Below are 25,876 nucleotides of genomic sequence, written 5' to 3' on the forward strand. Positions count from 1 at the left end.
ACGGTTATCGCGGTTGGATATAATTCGGCAAATTATATGATGAAATCTTGAAATGACCATCGATAGGTCGTAACCTTCATTAAAATAAAATCTATAATAGCACTTTATTTATTGCCATGGTCACGTTTTGCAAAAGTCAAAGAAGTTTTCATGACAACTTTTATGTCCACAGAAAGTATTCCCTCAACTAATCTTGTGCTCCAAGCTAGTAAAACTGCTATAGACTCTTTGCTATGCCCTTCGCAAACGTGGTAGTAAAGCTCATTTATCCTAAATGCACATGTTATCAACAACATCATCCACAACAAATTTTCTGTTCAGCATTGTGCTACTTAAGCATTGAGCTACTTAAGGCTTGGTGGCCCAACAACAAAAGAATACTTAAACATACATTTTGCGTCGGTTTAAAAGGCAAGCATGATTTTTGTTTCTAAGAAAAAAAAAACGGGTGAACTCTGAATAAATGCCTTTTTTCTAATATTTTCATTGAGACTACTGACAGATATCGCCGCATCACGGCAATAACACATGTATGGTTTGAGAGAGTCGTTGCTAAGTGCGTTGTACGATGTACGAAGTACGATGCTGCGATTTGTACAAAACGAGAGTTCATATTACCACGCATCACACGAAGTCAACTAGAGTCGCTGGAACCGCCTTGGAGTGAACATTTAACTATAGGTAAGAGTAGGATGAACAGAGAAGAGATGCTTGATGCTAAGTCCTTTAAAGATGTCGTCAAAGTTGAAGAACATTTTTTAGTGTCACTTTCAAGCGTTAACGTCGTTTTTTAAGATTTTGTTGTATTTTGTTTGGATTTATTTTAATTGTCATTTGGATTGAAAGGAACTTTTGTTTATACAACAATATTACATAATAAAAAGCATTCTATTACACAAAAGTTCTATTAATACAAAGTCAAATACTGTTTGTGCAATCATTGGCCAGAGGGTGGCTTTTTAATTCTGACTCAATCATTGCTTGCATACAATCATGTCGCCCCATGACAGGTAATCCGGAATCTGGAATCCATGAAAAAATAATACTTGGATCCGGAATCCATGCTACTGGAATCTGGAATCCATAAACTAGAATCCGGAATCCAAGACTTAAGCTGGAATCCGGATTACAAGAATCCTGAAAAAAAAAATGGAATCCAGAATCCACGGGAAAAAACCCCACATGGGATCCGGAATCAACACACTAGGATCCGGAATCCAGAACCTTATTAGAGAACCTGTCATGGGGCGAATCATGAAAGGTTCATATGAGGAAAACGTTATCGTTTTGGGGGTCTGGTACCGAGGAATCTTGTTTCTTTTTAGATACTTTCTCTATAGACTTAAGATGGTCACAGTCACAGTTTTTCTCTTCTGATTACAAATCATAATTTTTACGAAGCCCCTGCGATACGACAACCATAAAAATGACAAGAATCATGCAGCTTTTCCAGATAAGAAATATATTAGTTTCCTTATATGGAAGTGACTGCGTTTGGCGAAAACGACAATTTTTGGCTGATTTTTCTTGAATTTTTTTCATCGCTTGGGGGCGTTTGCTTTGGCTGGCGAGACAGAGTGTGAATGGAGTGTGGAGTTTAGATTTTGCAGCATAAGATTTAAAGTGTTGTAAATAGCTTGCTGTTGTTGCTGTTTTCCTTTTTTTTCTCGAAATCGCCCCCCCCCCCCCCCCCCGTTATACCCATAGTCCTTGGTAGTCTAACCTTTCCGTTGGACCCTTAGTCCTTGGTAGACCCCACCTTTTCGTTGGACCCATAATCCCTGTTAGCCCCACCTTTCCCTTGGACCCGCATAGTCCTTGCTATTGAACTCATGTGAATTTTATAATACGAAATGTTTACGCATATTTAATTATTAAAAGTCGATAAATGCTAGTAATGTTACGTTGGATGTTAATGTAACTTTTGGCCCAAAAGAATGTCCCTTTCCCGTTAATGAACAGCAAATGGTGTAATTGATTTTTTTTTTCAAGTTACAAACAACAGCATCATAATATAATTAAAAGTCAGAAAAATAAGTCGAATGACAAAGGATATTTTAAACACAGTTTTAGCTGCTGAATATGTCCAAAAGATTTGACCTATATTTCAGATGTTGATTACGTTAATGGTATCATACATACAGTACTACACTCATTTTGTATGAGGGTATAGAACAAGCAGGCCCACAATGTTTAAAACATTGCATGCAACTCTTTTAAGCAGAGTTTGCTTTTCGATTATATACTCTACAGCGGGTTTTTAGATAAATCATGCACTATACCATCAAGCTATTCAAAACACTTTAAGTTGGTTATCTTGTAACCCTCATACGTAAGCTTTCAGGGCAGGCCGTTACAATGAAAGGTTCGATAGTTCTAGCGTTGTCAAGGGGTACACACAAGAGTAAGGGGGGTGAGGAAAGGTTTGATGGTCTTAACGGTTTCAATCGGCTTACATAGGAGTGTACGGGGTGTACCGTGACTGAACAGCTGACGGGTGATATCAATGTTCTGTAAAAAAGTCATTGTTTTAAATGTGGGAGAGGTGTATAATAAAAGAGCCTGGGGCGAGCTTGGGATACCTGTGATATTCTAAAACGTAAGGGACTAGGCTCCATTTACATGATGGTTGCCAGAAAAATCGTAGTAAACACGAATTTCTGCAAGTTAACGTGGAAATTCTCGACTTACAAAGATTTAGAGCGATAAAAAAGCAAAAAATCGATTGAAGCGGACTCCAAAATATGGTATGTAATGCCTAATAAGGAAATGACCAAGCGAGCTAAAAAAACGACGGATAGTTTTACCATCCACCCCTCAACTGTGCGCCACTTCTATTCTCTAAATTCCCTAAATGCCCTTTAAGCTGAGAATGGTAATGGCTGAACGAATTCCGTAGACAACCGAGGAAATCTGCCGCTTGACATCTTCTGCATTTGCAGTAGCCTGGTCCACTCGGTACAAGGCCTCCGCTACTCCGCCAAAGTATGACGATGAGACATGGTAACTAGGAGTTAGAATTACGTGTCTTGAAAGGAAAAAGAATAAGCAGTTACAACCGCGTAAGTGGTCCCCTATAAAAGGGCAGTAAGTCCTCTCTGTTTAAAGTGATCACAGAGAGCACTTTGCAAATGGTTTTTGTTCAATTTTGGAGGACGTTTTTAGAGCTTAAAAATAAAACCAGCTATTGAACCCTCAATGGAATGAGAAGTTTTGTGTTCCCATTGAGGATATCACAGTGCCAGTGGCGTTATTGTCAACACTTTCACATTTTCTGTCACAGTTTGCATACGGGAACGGACTATCTAGAGAAATCTAATATCGCATATTAACTAAGACTACACGTTTCCTACCGTTGAAATGGTTTTCCTGGCATGATCGGGCTGTTATCGATGAATGCTCGTTCCAGCATTAACAACCGATGGTTCAGCTGGGATACTTTAACATCGCTGCAATAAGACAATTTTGAAATCAGTAAATTTTATTGCGGAAATTTGGAATACAATTCAGTTTCAGCTACCAGGGGCGTAGCCAGGGGGGTGGCCTAGGGGGCCCGGGCCCCCCCTTTTAGCAGCCAAAAATACAGAAAATGTATGAGGCATTATTTAAAATACAGGTGAAAATTCCTTGAAAGTCCCTTTTGCCCCCCCCCCCCCCCCCTGTTAAAAATCCTGCCTGCGCCACTGGCTACGTCAGCGTGGATTAGGGTGCACGTCACAGTGCAGCATATTTTGCATAGAGAAAAAATACCACAGGGAAGCTGCCAGGTTACTCAAATGTGATGATTTGTGAAATATCTTTAAGCTATATATTAGTTATTCACATGACGTCATCGATCCCGTGACCGTGGGGAAAAACCATTATCTAGATTTCCTAGTGAGAAAACATTACGAAACTTCGACATATTACAAATAGCACATGGGATTTACAATTATGAACTTTTCAAATATTACTTTATCAATAACGTGACCGCGGGAAAAAGCCGATAGTAGCTAACTGATTATGATATTCATCGTTGTTAGAGCTTCATGTTTTGGCTTATTTACGTGATTTACTCAAATACATATATATAACAGGAAACTCGACAGTACAGCAGGTAAACTCGTTACACACGGAGAATATCGTATTCATCGCTGTTAAATATAAACTGAATACTCTGAAGTCATAAATAAATTTTTAATCAAATGATTAATGATTGAAGGTTGTGAGAAATAGTAATTACAGTTAAACCTTGGAAACGATACACAATATATTCCGAAAATATTTTGATTCATCCCGGAAAATGGTCTAAGAACCTTACTTCAGACATTCTTCCTAAAATTCTGATAGTGGCAGTGTATTGCCGTTATCAAGCCTCGACATATTCGAGGGGCACTGCCAGAAAGAAGAACTTGGGGGCACAGCCACGCCCAAACTAACTTTCCTCGTAATTTAAAAAAAAAATTAGGGTGGGGTGGGGAAGAGGCATGTACCCCCCTTGCCACAGCCCCTAGCAGGGCCCTGTAGTGTTAAAGCCTTATTGTCACCAGTTTACTTCCGGTCGACCGCGTAACAATATCCGATGATTTTTAACGGAAAACGCGAAAAATATTTCAAAATATTGAAAGCAGTGTGTTTATTGGAAGTTTCTTTGAAGATCTGAATGATAATTTAGAGCGGATGGCCTGTTTAACATCTTGGATTTTTATAGATTCTTTTGTCTTTTAACGGTTGAGGTTTCCGTCGGACCTCCGGAAGTGACCTGGTGATAATGCGGCTTTAAAGACAGAGAGCAAGGAGGGACTTACTTGTTTTTATCCACCCCAGCAACGATATCTTCAAACGAATCAGATGCTTTCTTGAAGTCAGTGATGACATCCTTGATATCGTCTGCGAAATAACGAAACACTTTCAGTAATAAAAACTACATAGCCATTTATTTAGCGCGTGGCGTAGCTTCTTATACCAAAGCCGTAGCAGGTCATGTAAGATTGGAAGGGGGGACAATACAGAAACATGAAGAAAATATTGGGGGGCACAGCCACACCCCTACAGGTTATTTCCTTTTCCATTATCGGTTCTTTAAGCAGTTTTTTTCCGCAACGGAAGGCACAGGGAGGTTGGTTGGTGGTAGAGCGGTCGGAGGGTAGCTTGGCTTTAACGAAATGTCGCGGAGGTTAGTTGAGCGGCGAAAGGCGACAAGAGGGGGCTCCGTGAAAACCTTATGGCATCGTTTAGACGAGAGTAGGAGGTTGTAATTTCTACGGATTATGTCGTTGATGAGTAGTGTAGGGTTATAAGTAGTAACAAAGGGGATGCGACGGGACTTTTTGTGGTTGTTATTATTAGGGCGTAGGGCGTCAATGCGTAGGATTTGTCTTTTTAGAAAAGCGGGTTTGTAGCCACGCTTGCGAAGAGAAGGTGAGTTCATTGCAGCGGATATTAAAGCTTTCTTCTGTAGAACAAATGCGGCGAAGACGATTAATATTTTTATCTTTTGTTAGTTAATCATCAATGAACTTTGTACATATAGTAGCTGTAACATGCCACTGTAACTCATTTATAACCTGAAGAAGGCAGGTACTGACCTGCCGAAATATCCTTTTTTAAAAAAAACAACTCTGAGCTGTTGTCGACTTTCCCTTATCAAGGTTTAAAGTATAAATGGTACTTACCTAAAGTTACATTCAGAGCACCAAGCTTACTACCGAATCTTTTCTCGAAATAACTCACACCATACGTGAGCATATCCCAATACCGCGTCGTGTTCAGCGGAAGAACAGCAGAGTCGGCGAGAGTCAGAGATAGTTGCAGCCATACACGCGTGGTCACCCTGTGGTAGCGGAAGTCTGGATCGATCAATGTGGACATCCAGCGAAACGTATCGTGTACGGTGTGGTACAATGGGTTGCCAGCGGTTTTCTGTATTCAAATGAATAATCGAGGCAGATTATCATATGAATAAACGCCGCGTTGTCGTTTTGAGGGACTGGTAGCTAGGAATCGTAATTTATTTTCAGACACTTTCTCCATTGACTAAAGATGGTCACAGTCACTGTTTTTTGCTTCTGATTACAAGTCATAACGTTTATGGAACACCTGCAATACGGAAAACTAAAAAATGACAAGAATGACAAGTTTTTCGAAATAAGGAATATGTTAGTTTCCTTATATGGAAGTGACCGCGATTGGCGAAAACGTCACGATATGTCACGATAGCATAGAAAGGAGCAAGGCCTCATAACTAAAGGTACTCGGAAGTGGTCACAGCGGTGAAAACGCTTCCGCTTCCGTTTCGTGTTTAAGTTTGATTGACATTCACTTAGATCGACAGTCGCTTTGATTGACAGTCGTGTGTGAACACAAAGTTTTTGTGTTGTGGTATTCATTGAGAGTTGGAGAGGTGATGGAAACTTTGCTTATTAGCTTATTTGCGAAATAGCGAAATTTTTTTGTGTGTAAAGTCACACACAATTTTTTGTGTGTAAAGTCTCTTGGCCACTAAATAGAGAGACGCACGACGCTCCGGAACCAGGGTAGTCAACCCGCGACATTGAAATTTGAATTTGAGCGCAATATGGCGTGCATGCTTACAGCCGTCTTATTAGTTTCGCGACTTTATTTTACCAAATAACCGCACTTCAACTTTATTTTACCAAATAACCGCACTTCAAGAGCAAGGATGCACAGCCTTACGCTTTAACGAGCAAAGAGTTTCAAGGCGATTGTTAAAAGACCCCCATACTAGTTACCAGGCTCCTACCCTGTCGTACGTGTAACGGATATCCACACATGGAATTCCAAGCCGTTGGTAAAACACCGCGTAGTCGCTTCCGCTACGAATTTCTTGGAGCCTGAGAAACAGAGTGGTTGAAAGCAATAAAAACCATATGCAAGGGCACAAAATAGATCTATTCCGAAAAATATCTGTTAAGCAGCTCGTTTTTTTTTTGCTGGTTGGGAAGATGTTAGACCCCTCGGTTGCTGGGAAAATAACCGTCCCGAATGGTTCTGCTGGCGAATTTGTGGAGTCGAACTAGTTGTGCTGGGAACATTTTTGGTGGCGCTGAAGCCGATGCTTGGAAAAAATACTCTTCCCGATCGGTTATGCTGGCAATTAATTATGCAAAAAAAAAAAAGGAAAGGTGCCTCCTGGAATAAAGATTCAAAAAAAATTCCCAGCAACTTTTAAAATTGATATTTTCTGCATTGTTGTTTGAATATATTCAAACGACAAAATATAACATTTTAACGTGTTTCGGGAAGGGGGGCTCTTTGTATGTCCTTGCATATAAACGATAAAAATAACGACGTTGTTTCCACATACCATGGTAGTCTAGTCACGTCACGTCTAGCGTCACGTCTACCTCAAGATGGTGGTGATTGTGATGATCATTAAGGAAATGATGATTATACGAATGGTGAAGATGATGAGGATGATGTTAGTGATGGTGAAGATGATGATGATTTTAATGATGGTAATTGTGATGATGTTGATGATGAAGATGATGATGATGATGATGATGATGATGATGATGATGATGATGATGATGATGATGATGATGATGATGATGATGATGATGATGATGATGATGATGATGATGATGATGATGATGATGATGATGATGATGATGATAATGATGATTGTGATGATGATGATGATGATGATGATGATGATGATGATGATGATGATGATGATGATGATGATGATGATGATGATGATGTTAGTGATGGTGAAGATGATGATGATTTTAATGATGGTAATTGTGATGATGATGATGATGATGATGATGATGATGATGATGATGATGATGATGATGATGATGATGATGATGATAATGATGATTGTGATGATGATGATGATGATGATGATGATGATGATGATGATGATGATGATGATGATGATGATGATAATGGTGATGCTGATTGTAATTTTGAAGATGATGATGGTGGTGGTGGTGGTGGTGGTGATGGTGGTGGTAATGATGATGGTGCTGATATGGTGATGGTCATGCTATAATCTAAAGATAATAACAATCTGCCCATAATAATTCTCCTTTCAACGTACTTGGGCAAACCAGCAGACTTGGTAGTCGAAGGTAGCTTCCTTATCCATTCATCAAAAACGCTTTCATTGCCATAAGGACTTTGAACCTTGAAAGAAAATAAGTGCGTTCAGTCATCGTTAAACGCACAATCTATACAGGCGCTTGTCCAGATGGCGAGTCCGGGGGTTCCGGACCGCACCCTGATCTGGACCCCATTTTACGCGGCAAAAATGTAATAATTAACGCAAAATATAAAAACTAAGGCAAAATGTAAAAACTAACGCATAATGTAATAAATAAGGCAAAATATAAAGACTAACGCAAAATGTAATAACTAACGCAAAATGTAATAACTTAGGCAAAATATAAAGACTAACGCAAAATGTAATAACTAACGCAAAATGTAATAACTTAGGCAAAATATAAAGACTAACGCAAAATGTAATAACTAACGCAAAATGTAATGTTAACGCGAAATGTAATAACTTTCAGCGCAAAATGTTATCTTAACGCGAAATCCAACAACTTTCAACGAAAAATGTAATAAATGTTTAAAAAATGTAATAACTTCCATCTAATCCACTAACTAATAGTTTAAAGTTCTTCTAAGATTAGGAAAAAGATGAGATACTTTTAATACAGACTCGTGAATAACATATTATTTCTAAATAAATACTTACATCGTTTATTGTCTCAGGTTCGAGATGTTCATTTTGCTTTTTAGAGCAAGAAACATATGTGTTATTTACCAGCTGGGAGGTCCGTATTGTGAAATACCGTGACCGAGGTCTTGAAAATACTGACCGAGGCCGAAGGTCAATAGATTTTCCAACTGTGTTTACCTTACGGGCTTATGGTTGCACTAGGCGAGGTTTCGCTTCTAACTTTAGTCGATGTTCGTGAAGATTTTATTCGCTCATGATCATTCAATATAAACTCCATTTTCCACACAACGCTTTTAATCCTCCAGAAATACAGAACCTCCAAAAAAGACATTCTCTGAGTTTTGACCAACAATTTTGTAAAATAATTTAGTCCAAATTGATACGTCGTTCTCAACTCGAATCGTAGAAATGTCTTCTTTTGCTTTAAATCCTCCACAGACGATAAGATATATTCACTAAAGAACTTCTCTTGAATGTGAAATGCGTTAAGCTGATTATGCAGGTATATTCATAGAGAAATTTGTCGTTTTTCTTCGTATAAAGAGACAATTTGCTGCCTTTTTTTATCCCAAAAAAATTACGCTTGGAAGCGCGTAATTTGGCTTTCTCCGCGTAATCCCGCGTAATTTGGCTAAATTTTAGAAGACAAAACATTTAAGTGCACAGATGATGTGTTCTTTTAGGGTTCTTACCTATATTTCTCGTAAAAAAAGAGAGAGATTCTTCGTAAGAGTGTGATATTTCGAAATGAATTTCGATAACAAATAAAATGACTAGGCGTTCTTTGCTAAACCGCGAAGGCCTAGGACTAATAATAAAATACCTTTTTTAATTGGCTGGTGGCTAGGAGCCAATGAAACCTTTTCAAGGTATTTCGTGCTTACCTTCGGTACAAAATGTAGTTTGGACGTAACAGTTGATATTCCGTGTAATTTAGCGCGTAATTCAGTAAAGAATCCAACAAAATTTAGATTTTTAAATAAAAATGTATTGCAAAATCCCGCGTAATTTAGCGAGTAATGATTGATTTTCCGCGTAATTTAGCAAAGAATCCCGCGTAATTTTGAGGGTTTTTTTCCGCGTAATTCCAGAAGCCCTGAATAAACTTTCACCAAACTTGAAATTGTCGCACGCGTTGCAAAATCATTATGGCGGGAAATAGTCAAAACACAGGGAGTCTGAAGCCGATTTTCCGTAATGTCAATGATTCTAGATAAAATGACAAATAAAATGCCGTTATGGTGTGGAGATCTATAATCTCGGGAGTAAAAATCCAGTTTTCGATGGTCATTTTACAAATCAACTCACTATTTCGAGCTTTGGAGGTGAGCGGTCCGGTATCGCGGGGTCAGGATCGTAGGATACCGGACCTCGCGCGTTGATGGATACCGTACCTCAAAAAAAAAAATAGATTATATTATTTTTTTGTTGTTGTTGAATGTATGGAGTCTAAGAGCTTTTACTTTGAAATTAGAAGCTGGCTGGAACACTTTGAAATCCACTTACCAGCTTCTAAGTTATCAAATATCATATTGAGCGTCGATAGTGATGGCCCAGAAAACTAAAAAATATTGAATAATAAAAGTTGTGAAAACATAAAAACGAATTCAAGATTCCTTGCTTCGGTATCTTCAAAAAATCACCTCAAGTACAATGAGAAAACAGATTTTTTTTATAGAAAAATCTAACATTTTTCTTAAAAGTTGACAGCACACTATCAAACGATCCTGATAGCGTTAGAGAATTGATTATTTAACGACCTTTGAACACAAATTGCCACTCTTATGGCTTAATGTGTTGTCTTTGTGTGGTAAAGTTCAAAACTGTACAAAAAACATAATTAAAAACGTTTATAATCATTTTTCTGTAAGAATTTCCGCCAATTTGGATCCGCCATCTCAAATTCTTATGATTTTTGTAAAAAAAAAATGGAATTATTACAGAAAAAAGTATTTGCATGCATGTATTACTGCTAATAGTAATGATAAATGCATAATATTAGCTTTTAAAGTGTTATCTAGTAAATCTAGTGACATTTGTAACAACAGCTTTGAGAGAGCAAAATTTAACTAACCCCTTTCCCCAAATATAAAAAATTCTAGCGCTGTTGTGAAACTTGTCACCTGAACAAATTTATAAAGTTAAAAGAGGCATTTCAATCTGAAAAACAGGACCAAAATATGAAAAATTCACTAATTTCTAGTTTTTGGGAAACCTATGTGTGAAAATTTGCTATTGTAACACGAAGCGTCTTCTCGACATGTCAATGGCATCAAAACGTCCGCAGATAGATTTTGGGAAAAGTCACCAAGTTTTAGCCTCTTAGACTGCTATGGTTCAGAAGTTATTGCAATTTTCCCGGAGAAGGGCTTAAGGTGCCCCCCCCCCCTCCCCCCCAGTCTGAATAGGGTTAATAAAGATCATCATTTCTATTGCTGACATATCGTCGTGTCTTTACCGTCACCATCATCATGACAATCATCCTCATCACCATCACCATCATCATAACCATGATCATCATCATCATAGCATCGTTAAACTCGACCGAAGTACCTTCTTAGCCGAGTCTGCTAGAACCCAGTCCATGATTGGCATCGACTTGGCTCTAAATGAATAGCGACCTGCAAGAAAATCGACAACAAACACGTCAAATACGTCACAATTAGTATTAAAAAAATATAAAGATTTTACATACCATCTACTGACATATCCACGTTGAGATAGGCCACACTCCGACTATATAGCAGTTTGGAGAACTCCTGCAAATTGAGTAAGTTTACGTTGTAAAACCGTCGTTTGCTGTAGGTTTCTGCTGCAGGTCTATCAGATCAATAGCGTGCGACAGACGTTTGTCCCGGTTAAACATGTTATTGGATGTGATTAATTTATTGCATGGATAAGTGAGATAAATGAACCTTCTACAGTTTCAACCCATCAACCCTAAGAAAGCCAGAGCCCTTAATAATTCTCAACCCCAAATTATACCGAATTTAAAATTATTTTTAAGAGCGTGCCAATGTAGCAACGACGCGATTGTAAATCAAGTTAGGAATGCTCCCAGTTTAACATCATACTTCCATCTGCTTCACGTTTACAATGAAGTATTTAACCTAAAACTTGGTAAATACTGAACATGGCACCTCCCCTTCCCCTAGGTGCTAGTCCCCTTTCTCCTTGTAGAATGCACATGCTTGTACGTTTTTCTCTATATAGCAATTATAAAGAAATCTCACCTCCAGCCACTCAGCAGATCCCATCAGTTGAGGCTCCTCAGCCCCCCAACTACAAAACACAATCGACCGTCGCGGACGCCAACCTAAATACATATACCACTTAAATTATTCCCATATAAATTAATCCATTTATACGTCCATGAAGAATCGCACATGGAAGCCTCGGTGTCAACGAAATAAGGCAAATGTTATTGTCTGATCGCATTTCAATATAAGTAGTGCGTATATAAGTATAAGATATAAGTATCGTTATCTTTTAAAGATGCTGTATTGCTGCACAACAGAGAGAATTAAACAGGGTCTGGATGGGGGATGTTTTGTCGGTAGTCTGTTACTTTTCAAGCCGTTTTTCTCTAGTCGGTTAACCTCATCCAAACCCTGATTAAAGGTATGATAAAGGGGAAAAAGCAACCTTTTTTGATGATCTCTCCCATCGCCCGCGATGTTTCCATTAGGGCAGCGGTTCCACTTGAGCCATCCGCAGCCCCAAACGTCCATGCATCCCGGTGGTTGCCTAGCAACACGAGCTTGTCTGAAAACACCAAACAAGATGTCAACTTCCACCAAGGATATCCCAGAAGGGAGGGCACAGTCCTGATGTTTTTCTCTAGTTGTACCTATCACAAACTTCGCTTACCGACAGAGCAAAAAAATGTCATAAGTTTTCCCAAAGTAAGGTCTGGTTAACTTCGGTAAGTTTGAATTTTTGCATAGAGGTTCCTTATGCTATGTAAACCAACATATCAAAAAGTGTTTTTTTTCTAATGGATTTGTCTTCAAGATATGAGGCTTGAAGTGCAATTTTCAAATATTCAAAGTATGAATTCTCCTCGTTTTTAGGGAGAAGTCGGGCTCTGATCAGAAATTAAGCCAACTTTGCTCGCTAATATCTAAATTTCTTTAAAATTTGGAATTAAGCTTTTGGTCAGAGAAACTCCTTGTTTGCGGAATCTTGAGCTTATATATTGAGAATTGGAAAATTTCTTGCCATTTTTTTTGCTCTGTCTTGCTTACCAGGTTCTTGTTTCCCTCTAATTGTTCCTATCACGTTAGTGACGACCTTTCGCTGTAACACCGTGTTGACCGTCAGCGTCACCGTCCTGAGATAATCATAAAAGTTATATCAACTTATCAACTTATCAACAATTTCAAGCTGGTCGTACCGATACATCCTTTTAAGATAAATTAAAATTATGTATAAAAATTAAATATATACATATATATATATATGGTTTGTAGGAAAAAAAACACGCGAACTACCGTTTCATCTCTACAAGCCTGTTTCGTGGTTGCCCACTCATATTCCTTCTTCGCTTCATCCATTGGAAGTCTGTATATTCCAGCTGACAGAGTAATAGAATTCAAACATCTATCAGAATCAGTAAACAGGCAGAAGAACTAAAGGCATGGATTGCTTAAATATTATGTTGTAAAGCATATCTGGTGCGGTAGGATAAATATTGTAGAGATGAAACGGTAGTTCGCGTGTTTTTTTCCTACAAACCAAGATATATCCCGCTCTACACCTATGTATTGAGCACTACACCTATGTATTGAGCACTGTTATATATATATATATGTAAATGTTATATATATATATATATATATATATATATATATAAATGTAAAACAAAAATCTACGAAATATCTAAGTGAATCATTTCTAGCCATTGACATATTTAAAACGAAACGGTTACGAGTGCATTACTAGAGCTTGTAGTAGTCTAGTACTTCTAAAAATTGTTATCTCATATCTGTGAGAGCTAATATAATACGAAACTGGACAAAGAATGACCAACCGACCGACTGTCTGATCTTTTGCAGCAAGCAAACCTGTTGTCACTAGGGTCCATTTCTATCCCGTAAGTAAGAGGCAGAGCGCCCTGGAACGACGAGTCCTTCACACTGCCTCTCAGCATTCTGCAAAGATGTGATAAGAATTACCCATCAAGTCGTCGACTCCTTTTCATTTAGTCTTTCCGTCCACCTCCCCACGCCCATCATCTGCTTCCCCCCTCCCCATTCCTTCATTCGTACGTCTCTGCTGCCATTCGTTAGCCCGCCCGTCTACCTATCCACAGTCTCCCTACCTAACCTTCCACTTCCGCTCATCTGCTCCCGGCCCGCAAATTTGCTCGTCCAAATTTCTGTCCGCCTACTCACCTGCCCGTCCAATCTCTTTCGCTCACCCATGCACCAGACCATCCACCCCCCTCCCTTTCTCCCAACACACACACACACTCGAATACCCGCCCATAAGCCAGACCTCGTCTGTCTGCTAGCCCACCCATTCATCCGTCTGTACCTAAGTAACGGTATCGCATCCCTATAAGATATGGGTTGTACTGGAATCTGGGGAAGCTCCTTCTTCGCCTCATCCATTGGAAGTCTGTATATTCCAGCTGACAGAGTAATAGAATTCAAACATCTATCAGAATCAGTAAAAAAGGCAGAAGAACTAAAGGCATGGATTGCTTAAATATTATGCTGTAAAGCATATCTGGTGTGGTAGGATAGATATTGTAGCCGAGTTCCCAGGATTGGCTGGGGGAGGGGGGGGAGGAGATTGCGAAGTCATAGGTATCATATCGAGAAAGCACAGTTTTTGAAGATTCCTTTTTAACAAATGACCAACTTTTTGGCCGCCAAAGGGGGTAGGGGGGTGCCGGATTGTGCAGGCAAAACTGGGTTCTACTGGTTTAATAGTGAGCGGTAAAAATCAGCGTAACAAAAATGGACCCTGGACCCAAAGGTGATTCAAGTTCTACAAACATCAGATAAATCTTAGGGGAAACGAATAGCAGGATGTGGATCAAATTGAAGATCAAAGTGCTTTGATTTTCTAAGGATAACAAATAAATACCGGACACCGGGAAATTACGTCAAGCCGGATTTTTAGGCAAGTGCTTTTATCTCAACTAGGATTACTGCTATCTAAATTCCGGTTACCGGGGACTTACGAATAGCCGGGTACCCTGAAGTAAGTGTATCTCCCTGAACGCGCGTTGCTTTTATTTCAACTATGATTACTCCTATCTAAATGCCGGGTACCGGGGACTTACGAATAGCCGGGTACCCTGGGGTAAGTGTATCTCCCCTAACGCTCGTTGCCTTGATGGTCCCTCTCTGGACTGCACTGTCCGGAAGCCAGTTGTATTCGGGGTAGACTTTGCTCGTCCCCTTCTTCGCGTACTCCTCGGGGTCCATAAATATGATAAGACCGACAGCGCCGGCTTTGTGCGCTCGCATTGGCTGAGACAAAACACATAGAACGGGTTATAAAGACTTGGCCTTGATCGTAGAATTACCAAAGAAACCATGGACACCTGGCACATATGCGTGGAATTTTATAATAGTTTTCTGACGAATCACAAGCAAGACTTAAGATACGAAGACTTGTTTTAGGACTGTTTGAATTTCTTTAGGTGTGATTTGTCGGAACCAATCGCCGTAGCACGCCGGGCTCCCTGTGTTTGCGGGGCTGGTTTTAAGCGCTCCAACTTCATGACATCAACGACTTCTTGGGACGTTTTGTTTTAAAGTGGTATGGTTTCAAGCTAAGCGAAGGAGATTTACTGATGTTAAATTGAATTCGCACGCTCTGGGTGATTATGCCTAGTGCACACTAGTGACATAACGACATTATGAGATGGGCGTGCGCACTCTGTTTAGCCCGACATTACGACATGGACATAACGACATAAGAGAAAAAACTTGTTTTTTCTCTTATGTCGTTATGCCCATGTCGTTATCTCGGGTTTATGTCAAAACGTCGAACCATTCACACTTGAAAATACGAAGATAAGAGTGCGCGCGACCATGTCGTTATGTCGTTATGTAATGCCTAGTGCACACTAGCGACATATCAACATAACGACATGGGCGCGCGCACTCTTATCTTCGACATAACGACATGGACATAACGATATAAGAAAAAAAATTGTTTAAGTCATTAGTCTGTCTGTTTCGCAGTCGCTCCTAATTCGCACATGCTCGTAGAAAGATGTGCGTGACACTAATGCCTAGTGCACACTAGCAACATAACAACATAACGACATGGACACGCGCACTATGTTTAGCCCGACATAACGACAAGGACATGTCCATGTCGTTATTTCCATGTCGTTATGTCGAAGATAAGAGTGCGCGCGCCCATGTCGGTATGTCGATATGTCGCTAGTGTGCACTAGCCATAACAGCTGCTGCCAAGCAGGCTTTGTAATGCCTGGTGCGCACCAGTTACGTAACGACACAGGCGCAAGCACTCTTATGTTTATATGTTCAAGTATAAATGGTTCGACATAAGACATAGGCTCGACATAACGACATAAGCGAAAAATATGTATTTATGTTATTATGTCTATGTCGTTATTTCGGGCTTAACATATGAAAATAAGAGTGCGCGCGCCTATGTCGTCATGTCAATAGTTGCACCAAGCATATAAGTTAAGCCTCAATCCAACGAAGATGAGAGCTGATGAGAGTCGATTGGGAGTTCAGCGCTTTCTAGCTCTTCTTTGAGAGTTGGTGAGAGTGGTCAAACAACCAGCCTGTCTTGGTTGTAGACAAGCGCGCGCTGCTCGCATGTCCTTTCAAAGGAAAAACGAGTAGGGGAATGAACATAAGATTGAGTTTTGGGATTTGAAATAATTATTTGACTTCAGGGTTAAAAACTGAATCGGGAATTACACGTTAAATTCCACTTTTTATGAAAACTGCTGACCGAAATACTATTATCAACTCTATCATCCGCGCGATCAAACGACGCCAACTCTCTTCAACTATTATGTCGAATTTGAACATGTCCAAAGTGAATGAGAGTCAGTGAGAGTGTGTGAGAATGCACAGTGAAACGGACATGACAGTTTCAACTCGTATCGACCCTCATCAACTCTCATTACGTTTGATCGAGGCTTTAGATCGAGCGGTTGCGCGCGCATTATTTGCCAAACCCTGACGATGGGCGTGTATAGAATAGGACCAACCTTGTATATTCGTGATGTTTTTCCTAAACGCATCAAAACGATTTTGCCAGTGCAGTTGATGCCATGTTTAGCTAACTCCTCAAAGTCACTAGTTCTGCCGTAGTTTGCGTACACTAGTTTTCCCTGCAACAAGAAAATAAAGTCCAATGCCTTAGCAGACCTCGAGGCACAATACAGAAACAGTAAGAAAAAATGTGGGCACGGTCACGCCACTACTGGTCATTTCCTTATAATTCTTGAAAATATTTGGATGTGGGGGCACGTGCCCCCAGTGCCTCGTCCCCTTTCTACAGCTCTAAAGTCACAAGTAGTTCATAGTTGGGATGAGATACATATTAGAGGAGTCCATGTATTGACCACAAAACAACTCAACCTTGCCCTAGGGGCCTAGCACGCTCGCGTTTTGCTTGGTCTCGACTCATTTATACCCTGGATATACTTCACGGAACCACAGCCTACCCGTCCAACATACCTTAACGGTGCCTGCGGGAGAAAACGCGTTAAAAGGCGGCAAGACTCTGGAGTCGTTCTCTGATGCCTCCAAGAACTTCGTGTCTATAACGGTCCTGTTCAGCTCTTTGTTGCCGCCGTCTTGGATGATGATCTCCCCGGGCTTTTCGGGGAAAGACAGCAAGACTGAGTAGTTTTTCAGGTCAACATTGTCGAAGCCGTAACTAAGCCATTTATTTTTTATATACAGCGCTTGGTCATAAGTCTCCTTAGAAGCAGGGGCGTGAGGAACAGATGTGAAGTATCTGTAAAGCAACAAGTTCAAACAAGGGTGTTGGGGGTGCAATTTTGATATGACACTCGCTAACGAATTCGTAAACCACTAAGGCGCGAAGCCAGGATTTGATGAGGAGAAGGGGGGGGGGGGGGGGGGTATAAAAATCATAAGCAAAAGTTACGGATATGTTAAGGTTAAGTGAGTGACGGATATGTTAAGGTTAAGTGAGTGAGTGAGTGAGTGAGTGAGTGAGTGAGTGAGTGAGTGAGTGAGTGAGTGAGTGAGTGAGTGAGTGAGTGAGTGAGTGAGTGAGTGAGTGAGTGAGTGAGTGAGTGAGTGAGTGAGTGAGTGAGTGAGTGAGTGAGTGAGTGAGTGCTGAGTATATTAACCCACATCGCAGGTTAGACCTGAATTACAGGGCAGTCAGCATACAGTCAAAATATATAGATATATAAATACTACTGATAGCGATATGTACAAAAACTATTCAGCCTGCCATGTTCGCCCAGTAACCGGGGCAATGGTCGCTGAGCCAGACCGCAGGCCATAGCCATGGGTGTTAGCCACCGGGACTGGGATAAGAGACTTAAGGGGGCCACCATCCTTTGCCTTAACTACTTAGGTTATTGCAGGCCATTTCCCTACGCTGACATAACGTGTCTAAGCTTGCATGTGATAGGGCCTCATTGTAAGAAAGGTGAGGAAACACAACCCGCAGCACTATCTTCTGAAACGATTCGACAGACTCCGCTAATCTATGTTAACGGAGTTTTGGGATGATGATCATGTTCCTATAATCATCATCATTATCACAAGTATGTTCGCAAATCGAACGCTATCGAATGATCAGATTTGGGTGTGCAACAAATCGAACGGAAGTAAGTTTAATTTCCGAACATAGTTTGTATTTGATTTCCGAACAATCGTTTCGAGTCAAAGTCAAATTATTTTAGAGTCAAACACAATTGAATGAATGAAGCGTTTGATTATGTTGGATTACCACATTACGATAATATCGAATCCAATCTTTCGACTGCATTCGATTAATTTCGATTGTGTTCGCCGGTCAATTATAATAGCAGTGCTGTTCTGATATAGAGGTAATAGCTTGAGGTTCGACACGACCTGTTAAGCTAAAAGATCTCAAGGATTATAAAATATTGGATGAGGTTTTAGGCCATCGGCCTCGCCTGATTTCACTCTCGACATTGTTTATTCCGGATATCACAAAAACAGAATTCAATAATGGTTTTATTTTACATTCATTCAGTAAAACTCACTTTCTCGAAAACAAAATTTATACCCGATTTGCACAAAGGCCGCCACACAATCGAATCTTCGCGCCCTAGACCCAAGATGCATTTTGCGGGTAGAATCACTAAACTTATCACACTGAAAAATTTGCAAAAATCAAGTGACGCAAAAATTATGTGTCGCGACAATTGGGATGCGCGAAAGTGAAGTGAGTACACAAAAAGCTTTCGGCGAAATATTAACCGTGTAACCGGTTAATATAATGCGCTCTTAGCACAATGTATAATAACAATAATGATCATGACTCTACAACAGTCCTGTTACCGCACAGCTTCTACTCAAACTCATCGAATATCCTTCAGATGGCCTTGTTAGTATTATTTTTGCTATTGTTAGCGCTTGTGTGAAATAGTGTTGATAGGCCCTAAAGATAGACGAGACCACTTAGCCTCCTTGAGGCGGTCTTTCACAGTGTGTACACCCAGGCGCAAAATTTTTCATGAAAGGTCAACAACGCCTTGGGTTCCTATTAGCAAATGCATGCACTTAACGAACACAGATAGTCCCGAGGTATTGGTTTGCTCTTAGTTAGAGATTGCTGAGAAGGGTGAGGACAAATTGAAACGAAAAATTGCATCGCTGTATCGATAATATCGTTAAATCGAGAGTATTTCCCATATGTTTTTGGTTGACAGGACCTGAAATCGATATTGTTGTGTGTGATCGTGGTTCCACATACATTTCACGGCTAAATTTATATTTGACGTTTGAAATCCTGTGGCAAAAATCCGAAATATTATAATATGCATTGGTTGGTGACTTGTGAGAAAAGAGTAACGAGTTCCCTAAATGGTCATCATCCCTACTTTATTAGGGATCTTAGCGACATCGGCTTCAACTACGAAAAAAAATGCGCTCCCCGCGCAATGGAATAATCAAAACATTATGGCTAGAGTCATCAGATGCAAGTAAACTAAGTAGTAAGAGAAGGCAAACGTTGGCATTGGCACAATTGGAAAACAGGTGGAAAATAAATGTGAAATGAATAAAAAACGCATTTTCACGTGATTTAATTGAATTCGCAATCCAACTCCTTTTTTTTTGCCTTATCAAGTGGATATCGCATGTGCTTGAGTAAGGTAAACAATAACCTCGGTGATATCACGAACGAAAAACAAATCAATATACCTAAGGGTCTCTTTCAACTCCTCAGCAGAAACAAAATGAACAGCCTTCCTGTGCAGCTCCAAATTTTCTTCTTCTTGCTTTATAGCAGAGGTCTTTGCATCGCTGTCATCCCGGTCGCTCTGCACTTTCACCCCAATAAAGTACCCTGCAAGTATTCCTATGGCAATCGCAACTAGAGCTACAATCAGAGATATCAGGATTAGGCGCCTAGTATCTCGCTTTTGAGCATCGTATGCATTATCGTCCAGATCAAGCGAAGCCTTGCTATCCGTCGTCATTTTGTCTTTAGTATCGCCTCTTGCGATTCAGCTTGTAGTCCGGGCTACTGGAGACTTGGCGTAGTATATGAACTGTCATATTCTGTCAATCATCATAATAATGATAAGGCCTATTATCTATTGTTATCGGCCGCGCGCTCGCTTTTACTTCTCTGCGGTCACCCCCTCTACCCCCCGTCACTCCCCCTTGAGCCGCTACGCACGCTAATATTATCTTTAATTTATGTACCGAATATATCTGTTATAAAGCCAATTTATTGAAGTTGTTGTCATAGATTGGTCTGGTTCCGTTTTGGCCGTGATTCATATACGCGATTTTCCTCCCTAATCTCGATTCACTGCCTCCCAACTCGTAATAAAATACAACTGGTATTTCTTTTTTATTTCGTGAAGATGGGTGCAGGACTTTTTTCGGGTATCGTCATTGTCAGTGAAATAGTAATAATATCGCTTGGTATACTTTTATTTTCTAGTCAGTGTGTTTGACGGCTGAAGATCTGGTTGTAGAAATCGTCCCTTACTCGATGATGGCCCATTTATTTACCACTTTAACAAAAATAAACCAAAGCGTTTAGCCTAATGACAGACTCTGAGGGGGCAAGTGATATTTGAAGACAGGACAACGATTGGCTACTGACAATTGTGGAGGGCTCCTAAAGCTGCCTAATGGTGTGTGTGTGTGTGGGGGGGGGGGGGGGGGGGATGGATAGTGGGGAAGGCAGATCTTTATATAGCATCGTCCCTGCTGGAGCCTCTATCCTATGTACGAATGACACTTTCTGTAAATAAGAGCCCTGTTTGAGATAATGAAGGAATAGCTGTATACCAATTCGCTGTAGTTACAGAGACGAGAGTCTATATCCGCGCTTGACGCGAAAACATTTTTACTCGAATGCATGTGGGGAGTGATTATATCCGGTAATACTGTGCAGTTTGTATTGAGATGTTTTTGATCTGTTGTTCCGAAACCATATAAACAGTATGTATAACATTCAATAAGTAAACAATGTAAATAAGGATATGATGGCGAAAGATGATTTCCTTCAATCAAATATTTAGCGCCGAAATATCCCAAATCCATTGTTGAATATCTATATCGAAATACCGTTATTTTTTTCTCCTTATATCCCTACCCGCGGGATATATTTCACAAACAGATCCCAAATTCTGCTTGTGTTTTCCCTGAATTACCATATTCAGATAGAAAAAAAAAACGCAGATTCCCACATCTCGAAAAATCTATTGTAGCCCTGCTTACATGCCATTTTGAAGGATGGCCTATCGAAGAATACACAAACACTTTTACAGCCCACCTTCTTGTTAGCGGCAATGGCTGAATAAAAAGCAGTCAGCAAGGTCTTGTACAACTCGCCCTGACGACCTTACAAAATCCAAGCGGTGATAAAAGGTTGGTCACCTGCTAAAGATCGGTGACCCACATATCGGAGGGTTACAACCCCCTCGACTTGCTTATTAGTACTTTTTTGTTTTCTTTTAAAAAAGATCAGATAATGGTATCTTTATTTCAAGGGTGGAGTGATAACAATAGCGAGCCAGTCAATGAAAGTTGTTAAGCTTTGATCAAGGCTGGTATCTGCAGCACCAAAGCTACTGGCGGGCGCCTGTATTGGACTTCGAAGAAATGGATGGAAGCCCAGAAAGCACAAGAGACCAACACATGCCAAGCAAGAGCAAAAAAAGGCCATCGAATTTTTTAGGGAAAAAGATAAACACAAGTGCGTAATGTTATGTAAGTAAGACACATGCCGAGCCAAAAGAATAAAGGGAGCCATTTTGATTTTAGCGAGCATAAAAGTATAACATGGAAATTGTTTCTCCTGCGATTGGAAACATAATTATGCCTTCTTGCTTTGGGTTATTTATTCTGTGTATATTATACATCATTAGATATGTTTATTGTTGCCTTGTACTGACCTAAAAGCCGCTCATGTTTTTCTACCTGTTTTTCTTACGGGTTTTGGCTAGTATCCGCCTCGCCGTCTTGAAAAGCAAAATGCGGTCATAGTATAATAATCATGAAAATCATGGCCATTTCTTGTCAAAACAGTAACTCTCTATAAACAAAGATTATTGCAGTAATAAAATAATGTGATCGAGCGACGAATATTTCGTGACAATGTTAATTGGCCGCTTAATCTGTTAAAAATTGGTACCACTGTATACATTAACTGCCATGCAAGTCCTAGCTATCGAGTTTTTGCGACATACCCCCAGCACAAAGATACCGTTTCATTGACATTATATCGTAGTTCCCGTATTTTCCAGTAATACACGAGTGGGTTGAATGTGGAATTCGTAAACACCAGACAGCCGGTCACATTCCATGCAAGTAGCAATGACTCGGATAGTTGTCCGCTCACTTCGAAAACCGCGACAACGCACGCAAACGGTGCCAGCAAAACAATCATCATAACAAGAACATAAATTAGCCCAATAACTGACTTCTTATAACGCAGTAAGTTGACAACTTTTCCCTCCTCTGACGGGACGGATTGGTTGATCTTCAAATGGTGATACTTGAGGACTTTGTAGATCTTGTAGTAGCAAAATATCACTACGGGGAGGCAAACAGACACAAAGATTGTAGTAACAGGATGGTAGACATGTACGCCATACAGTGTTACCGCAGAAAAGATAGAACAAGAAACCCACATCCCTCCACAGATAATTAACACTCGTTGTACAGTTACTATAGAGTTGTAGCTCAAGTGTAAATACAACGCCAGGTATCTATCCACTGTTGCAGTTGTTAAAGTGAGAACTGAAACTCCCGTGAATATAACACTAGACATCATAAATGCATTCGCTATGCGACATGTATTTTGAGCATCTGTACTGAGGAACTCTGACAACTTCCACGAAAACGCCAGAGGCAAAGAGATCAAAGTTGCTCCTAGATCGGATGCGGCAAGGTTGCAGAGGAACACGTTTGACGTGGTTTGAATTGATCTTACCCTGAAAACCGTTATCAATATCAAAGCGTTAAAGACAATTGAAGGGAGAGTTAAAATCGTGAATACTGTGACTAGCAAGTATGAGCTAGTCTTTAGGTTTGCTGAATAATTTGCCCATCCTGGAAAGCTCTCGCAGGAAAAGTTCTGTGACATCCCTGGAAAATCGTTGCGGCTATTGTAGGTATCAGTAATCGGGATTTTAAAATTGTGTTTGCGTTCTTATCAAGGCGAGTTAGCGGCGATTGATGTCATTAAATTCGGCTAGAGGTTTGAAGTACTTGGCCTTGCTTCTTTTGTTTGCGCACATGTAGAATAATTACTCTTATCCTTGAGCAAGAAACCCTTGATTTGAAAAGCACTTCACTTTCGAGATCCTTCATCCTTTTACAGAAGAAAACAGTTTTGAATTGTTATCCTGCAGTTGTCAGTTGTTATATGCCATATTCAATGAACGGCGATGTTGAGGGACTCTGTTGTGCTTAATCTTGGATCATAGCAACCACAAAGCTTGTCCCTTGAAGACGAAATTCCTTGATCTGTGATGCACGGCTCTCACTTTACTGTAGCACTCAAAACAAGAAATATATGATAGATACGATAAATATAAAACGCGTATTTTAGATTTTTAGATATCTTGTCACCTGTTCAAAGTTAGAGAGTTACAGATCTCCAACTCGCCTCGGTTTAGTGACCACTTTAGATTATAAAAGGGCGTTCGTAAACAAGACAGTGTTTTTTTAGTATTTCCTTATATAAACCGTCGATGGAGAGCAATTAACATTTAGATTACGAAGACAATGAGTGAAACTTTTTGTATTGAATGTGATAAGTGTATTTACCAAGTGTCTGGCAAGGCAGTGATAAAGTAAATATAGTACCTCGAAAAATCTTTGTGCACACATCTTCTTGACTTTCCCAAAATTTCATTTCCGAGTAACGATTTCTCCAAAGTATGATTGATAAAAAATAGATATTGTCAATATTGTGGGTAATTCGATTTAATGCATGGCAAAATTCGGAAGTAAAAGAGAACAGGTGACTCATTTACATAAAAATCGTTCAATATGTTTTATCCGTTTTTGCTTTTGTTATAATTCAATCACATACGGTAACATCGGTATCGTGGTGAGGCCGAATGGAAGGTATTCGACCAATACAGTACGATGACCAATTTCGTATCACTTCATATTAAAATTGCTCTATCTTTTTTGCGGAGGGCCCAATGCTCATGATTTTTTTTCTAAGACGACTACAAATTTACTTATGCATATAATATGCACAGAATAAGACTACACATTTTCAAATTTTATTGATTATATGGTATTTTCTGTTTGCACATAGTGGGAGTAGTTCCGTAGCAGCGGCCATAGTTCCGTATCACTCAAAAATTCTGTCGTCTGGTACGAGTTTTTTTTTTAATTTGAGAATCAATAAAAACATATTTACTGAATAAAATATCACATCTCTTTCTTTTTGATTAAAATTAATGTATAAAAATGATTTTAACTTCGTAATGCAGCAGGTTAAAACCAACAATCGTCACTTGGCTTTCGCTCGCGTGTCGCAAACAAATCCATATTGCAAGAAACAATACACATTAACATAGACATTCCTTCTTCTAAGCAGTCGTATAAAAATTAGGACATTTTTGTTAAAGGAGATATTGTTTTCATCATCCCCACCCCTCTGAAATTTTCAACCCCAAAATTTGGTAGTCTGTGAGTTTTTGTTGTTGTTGTTTTTGTTTTTTTTCGTTTTTTTTTTTTTTTTTTTTTTTTTTTTGCGCGCGCTGTATGCGCAATAAAGAAGAGATTGTTATAAGTGATAGGTTATACTTATAAGAACTTTAATGGTGGGTGCCTGGCGTAGTCTGATGCGTAAATGGGTCCCAGACACCATTTTTAAGGCACACACTTGCTACTAACGCGACATCATTTTTAGGGCACGCACTTGCTACTAACGCGACATCATTTTTAGGGCACACACTTGCTACTAACGCGACATCATTTTTAGGGCACACACTTGCTACTAACGCGACATCATTTTTAGGGCACGCACTTGCTACTAACGCGGCATCATTTTTAGGGCACGCACTTGCTACTAACGCGAGAGATTTTATGGCACGTACCTGCTACTAACGCGAGAGGTTTTTCTGTGCGTGCAGGCGCCGGTTATGGCGGCCACGAGAGTTTTTGCTCTCGCCCTTTTTGGATACTTTGTCCTCTGGACAGCATAAACCACTCAATGATAGCGCCAATAGTCCCCAAGATCAAAAGCCTGATCCCCAGATCAAAAGCTTGTCCCTAAGATCAAAATTACAAATGCGAGTCAGTGATGGAAAGCGGTCAAAAACATCTGTGGTCTATCAACCAACGAAGGGGAATGGTACTCACAGTTAATTGACGGGATCGCTGTTGACTCTGTACAACAGCTCGCGGATCAAATCAATCAGACCCTATCCCCACGTATCCGTTTTCGTTTGAAAACGCAACCGTTTTCAAAAAAGATCCGCGTCCACACGAAGCGTTATCATTTTGATACGAC

The 25,876-nt window shown here is 39.9% G+C and overlaps 1 protein-coding gene and 1 long non-coding RNA gene across 4 annotated transcripts; one reads left to right on the forward strand and one right to left on the reverse strand.

Annotated features, from left to right (window-relative positions):
- Positions 1-1,851: 1,851 nt before the first annotated feature.
- On the reverse strand, positions 1,852-25,876 carry LOC5515632 (N-acetylated-alpha-linked acidic dipeptidase 2). 3 transcript variants are annotated; one of them, XM_048722861.1, is made up of 19 exons: positions 25,726-25,876; positions 25,461-25,635; positions 20,080-20,439; positions 17,383-17,665; positions 16,911-17,033; positions 14,988-15,177; positions 14,231-14,327; positions 13,759-13,845; positions 12,940-13,025; positions 12,338-12,457; positions 11,926-12,008; positions 11,388-11,451; positions 11,246-11,313; positions 8,048-8,133; positions 6,743-6,833; positions 5,655-5,901; positions 4,788-4,869; positions 3,354-3,449; positions 1,852-3,028 (listed from the first exon to the last, which is right to left on the reverse strand). In XM_048722861.1, exons 3-19 carry the CDS (start codon positions 20,355-20,357, stop codon positions 2,851-2,853), a joined length of 2,259 nt encoding a protein of 752 aa, XP_048578818.1. In that variant the 5' UTR covers positions 20,358-20,439; positions 25,461-25,635; positions 25,726-25,876; the 3' UTR covers positions 1,852-2,850. The 3 variants fall into 3 exon arrangements, with proteins under 3 accessions (XP_048578818.1, XP_048578817.1, XP_048578819.1); XM_048722860.1 differs by lacking the exons at positions 25,461-25,635; positions 25,726-25,876 and adding an exon at positions 21,671-21,770; XM_048722862.1 differs by lacking the exons at positions 25,461-25,635; positions 25,726-25,876 and adding an exon at positions 21,616-21,746.
- On the forward strand, positions 21,640-22,160 carry LOC125560689. Its single transcript, XR_007306784.1, has 2 exons — positions 21,640-21,765; positions 21,888-22,160. It is a non-coding gene; the product is annotated as an uncharacterized LOC125560689 (long non-coding RNA).

Source organism: Nematostella vectensis, chromosome 15, assembly GCF_932526225.1.
Source record: "Nematostella vectensis chromosome 15, jaNemVect1.1, whole genome shotgun sequence".
NCBI lineage: Eukaryota > Metazoa > Cnidaria > Anthozoa > Actiniaria > Edwardsiidae > Nematostella > Nematostella vectensis.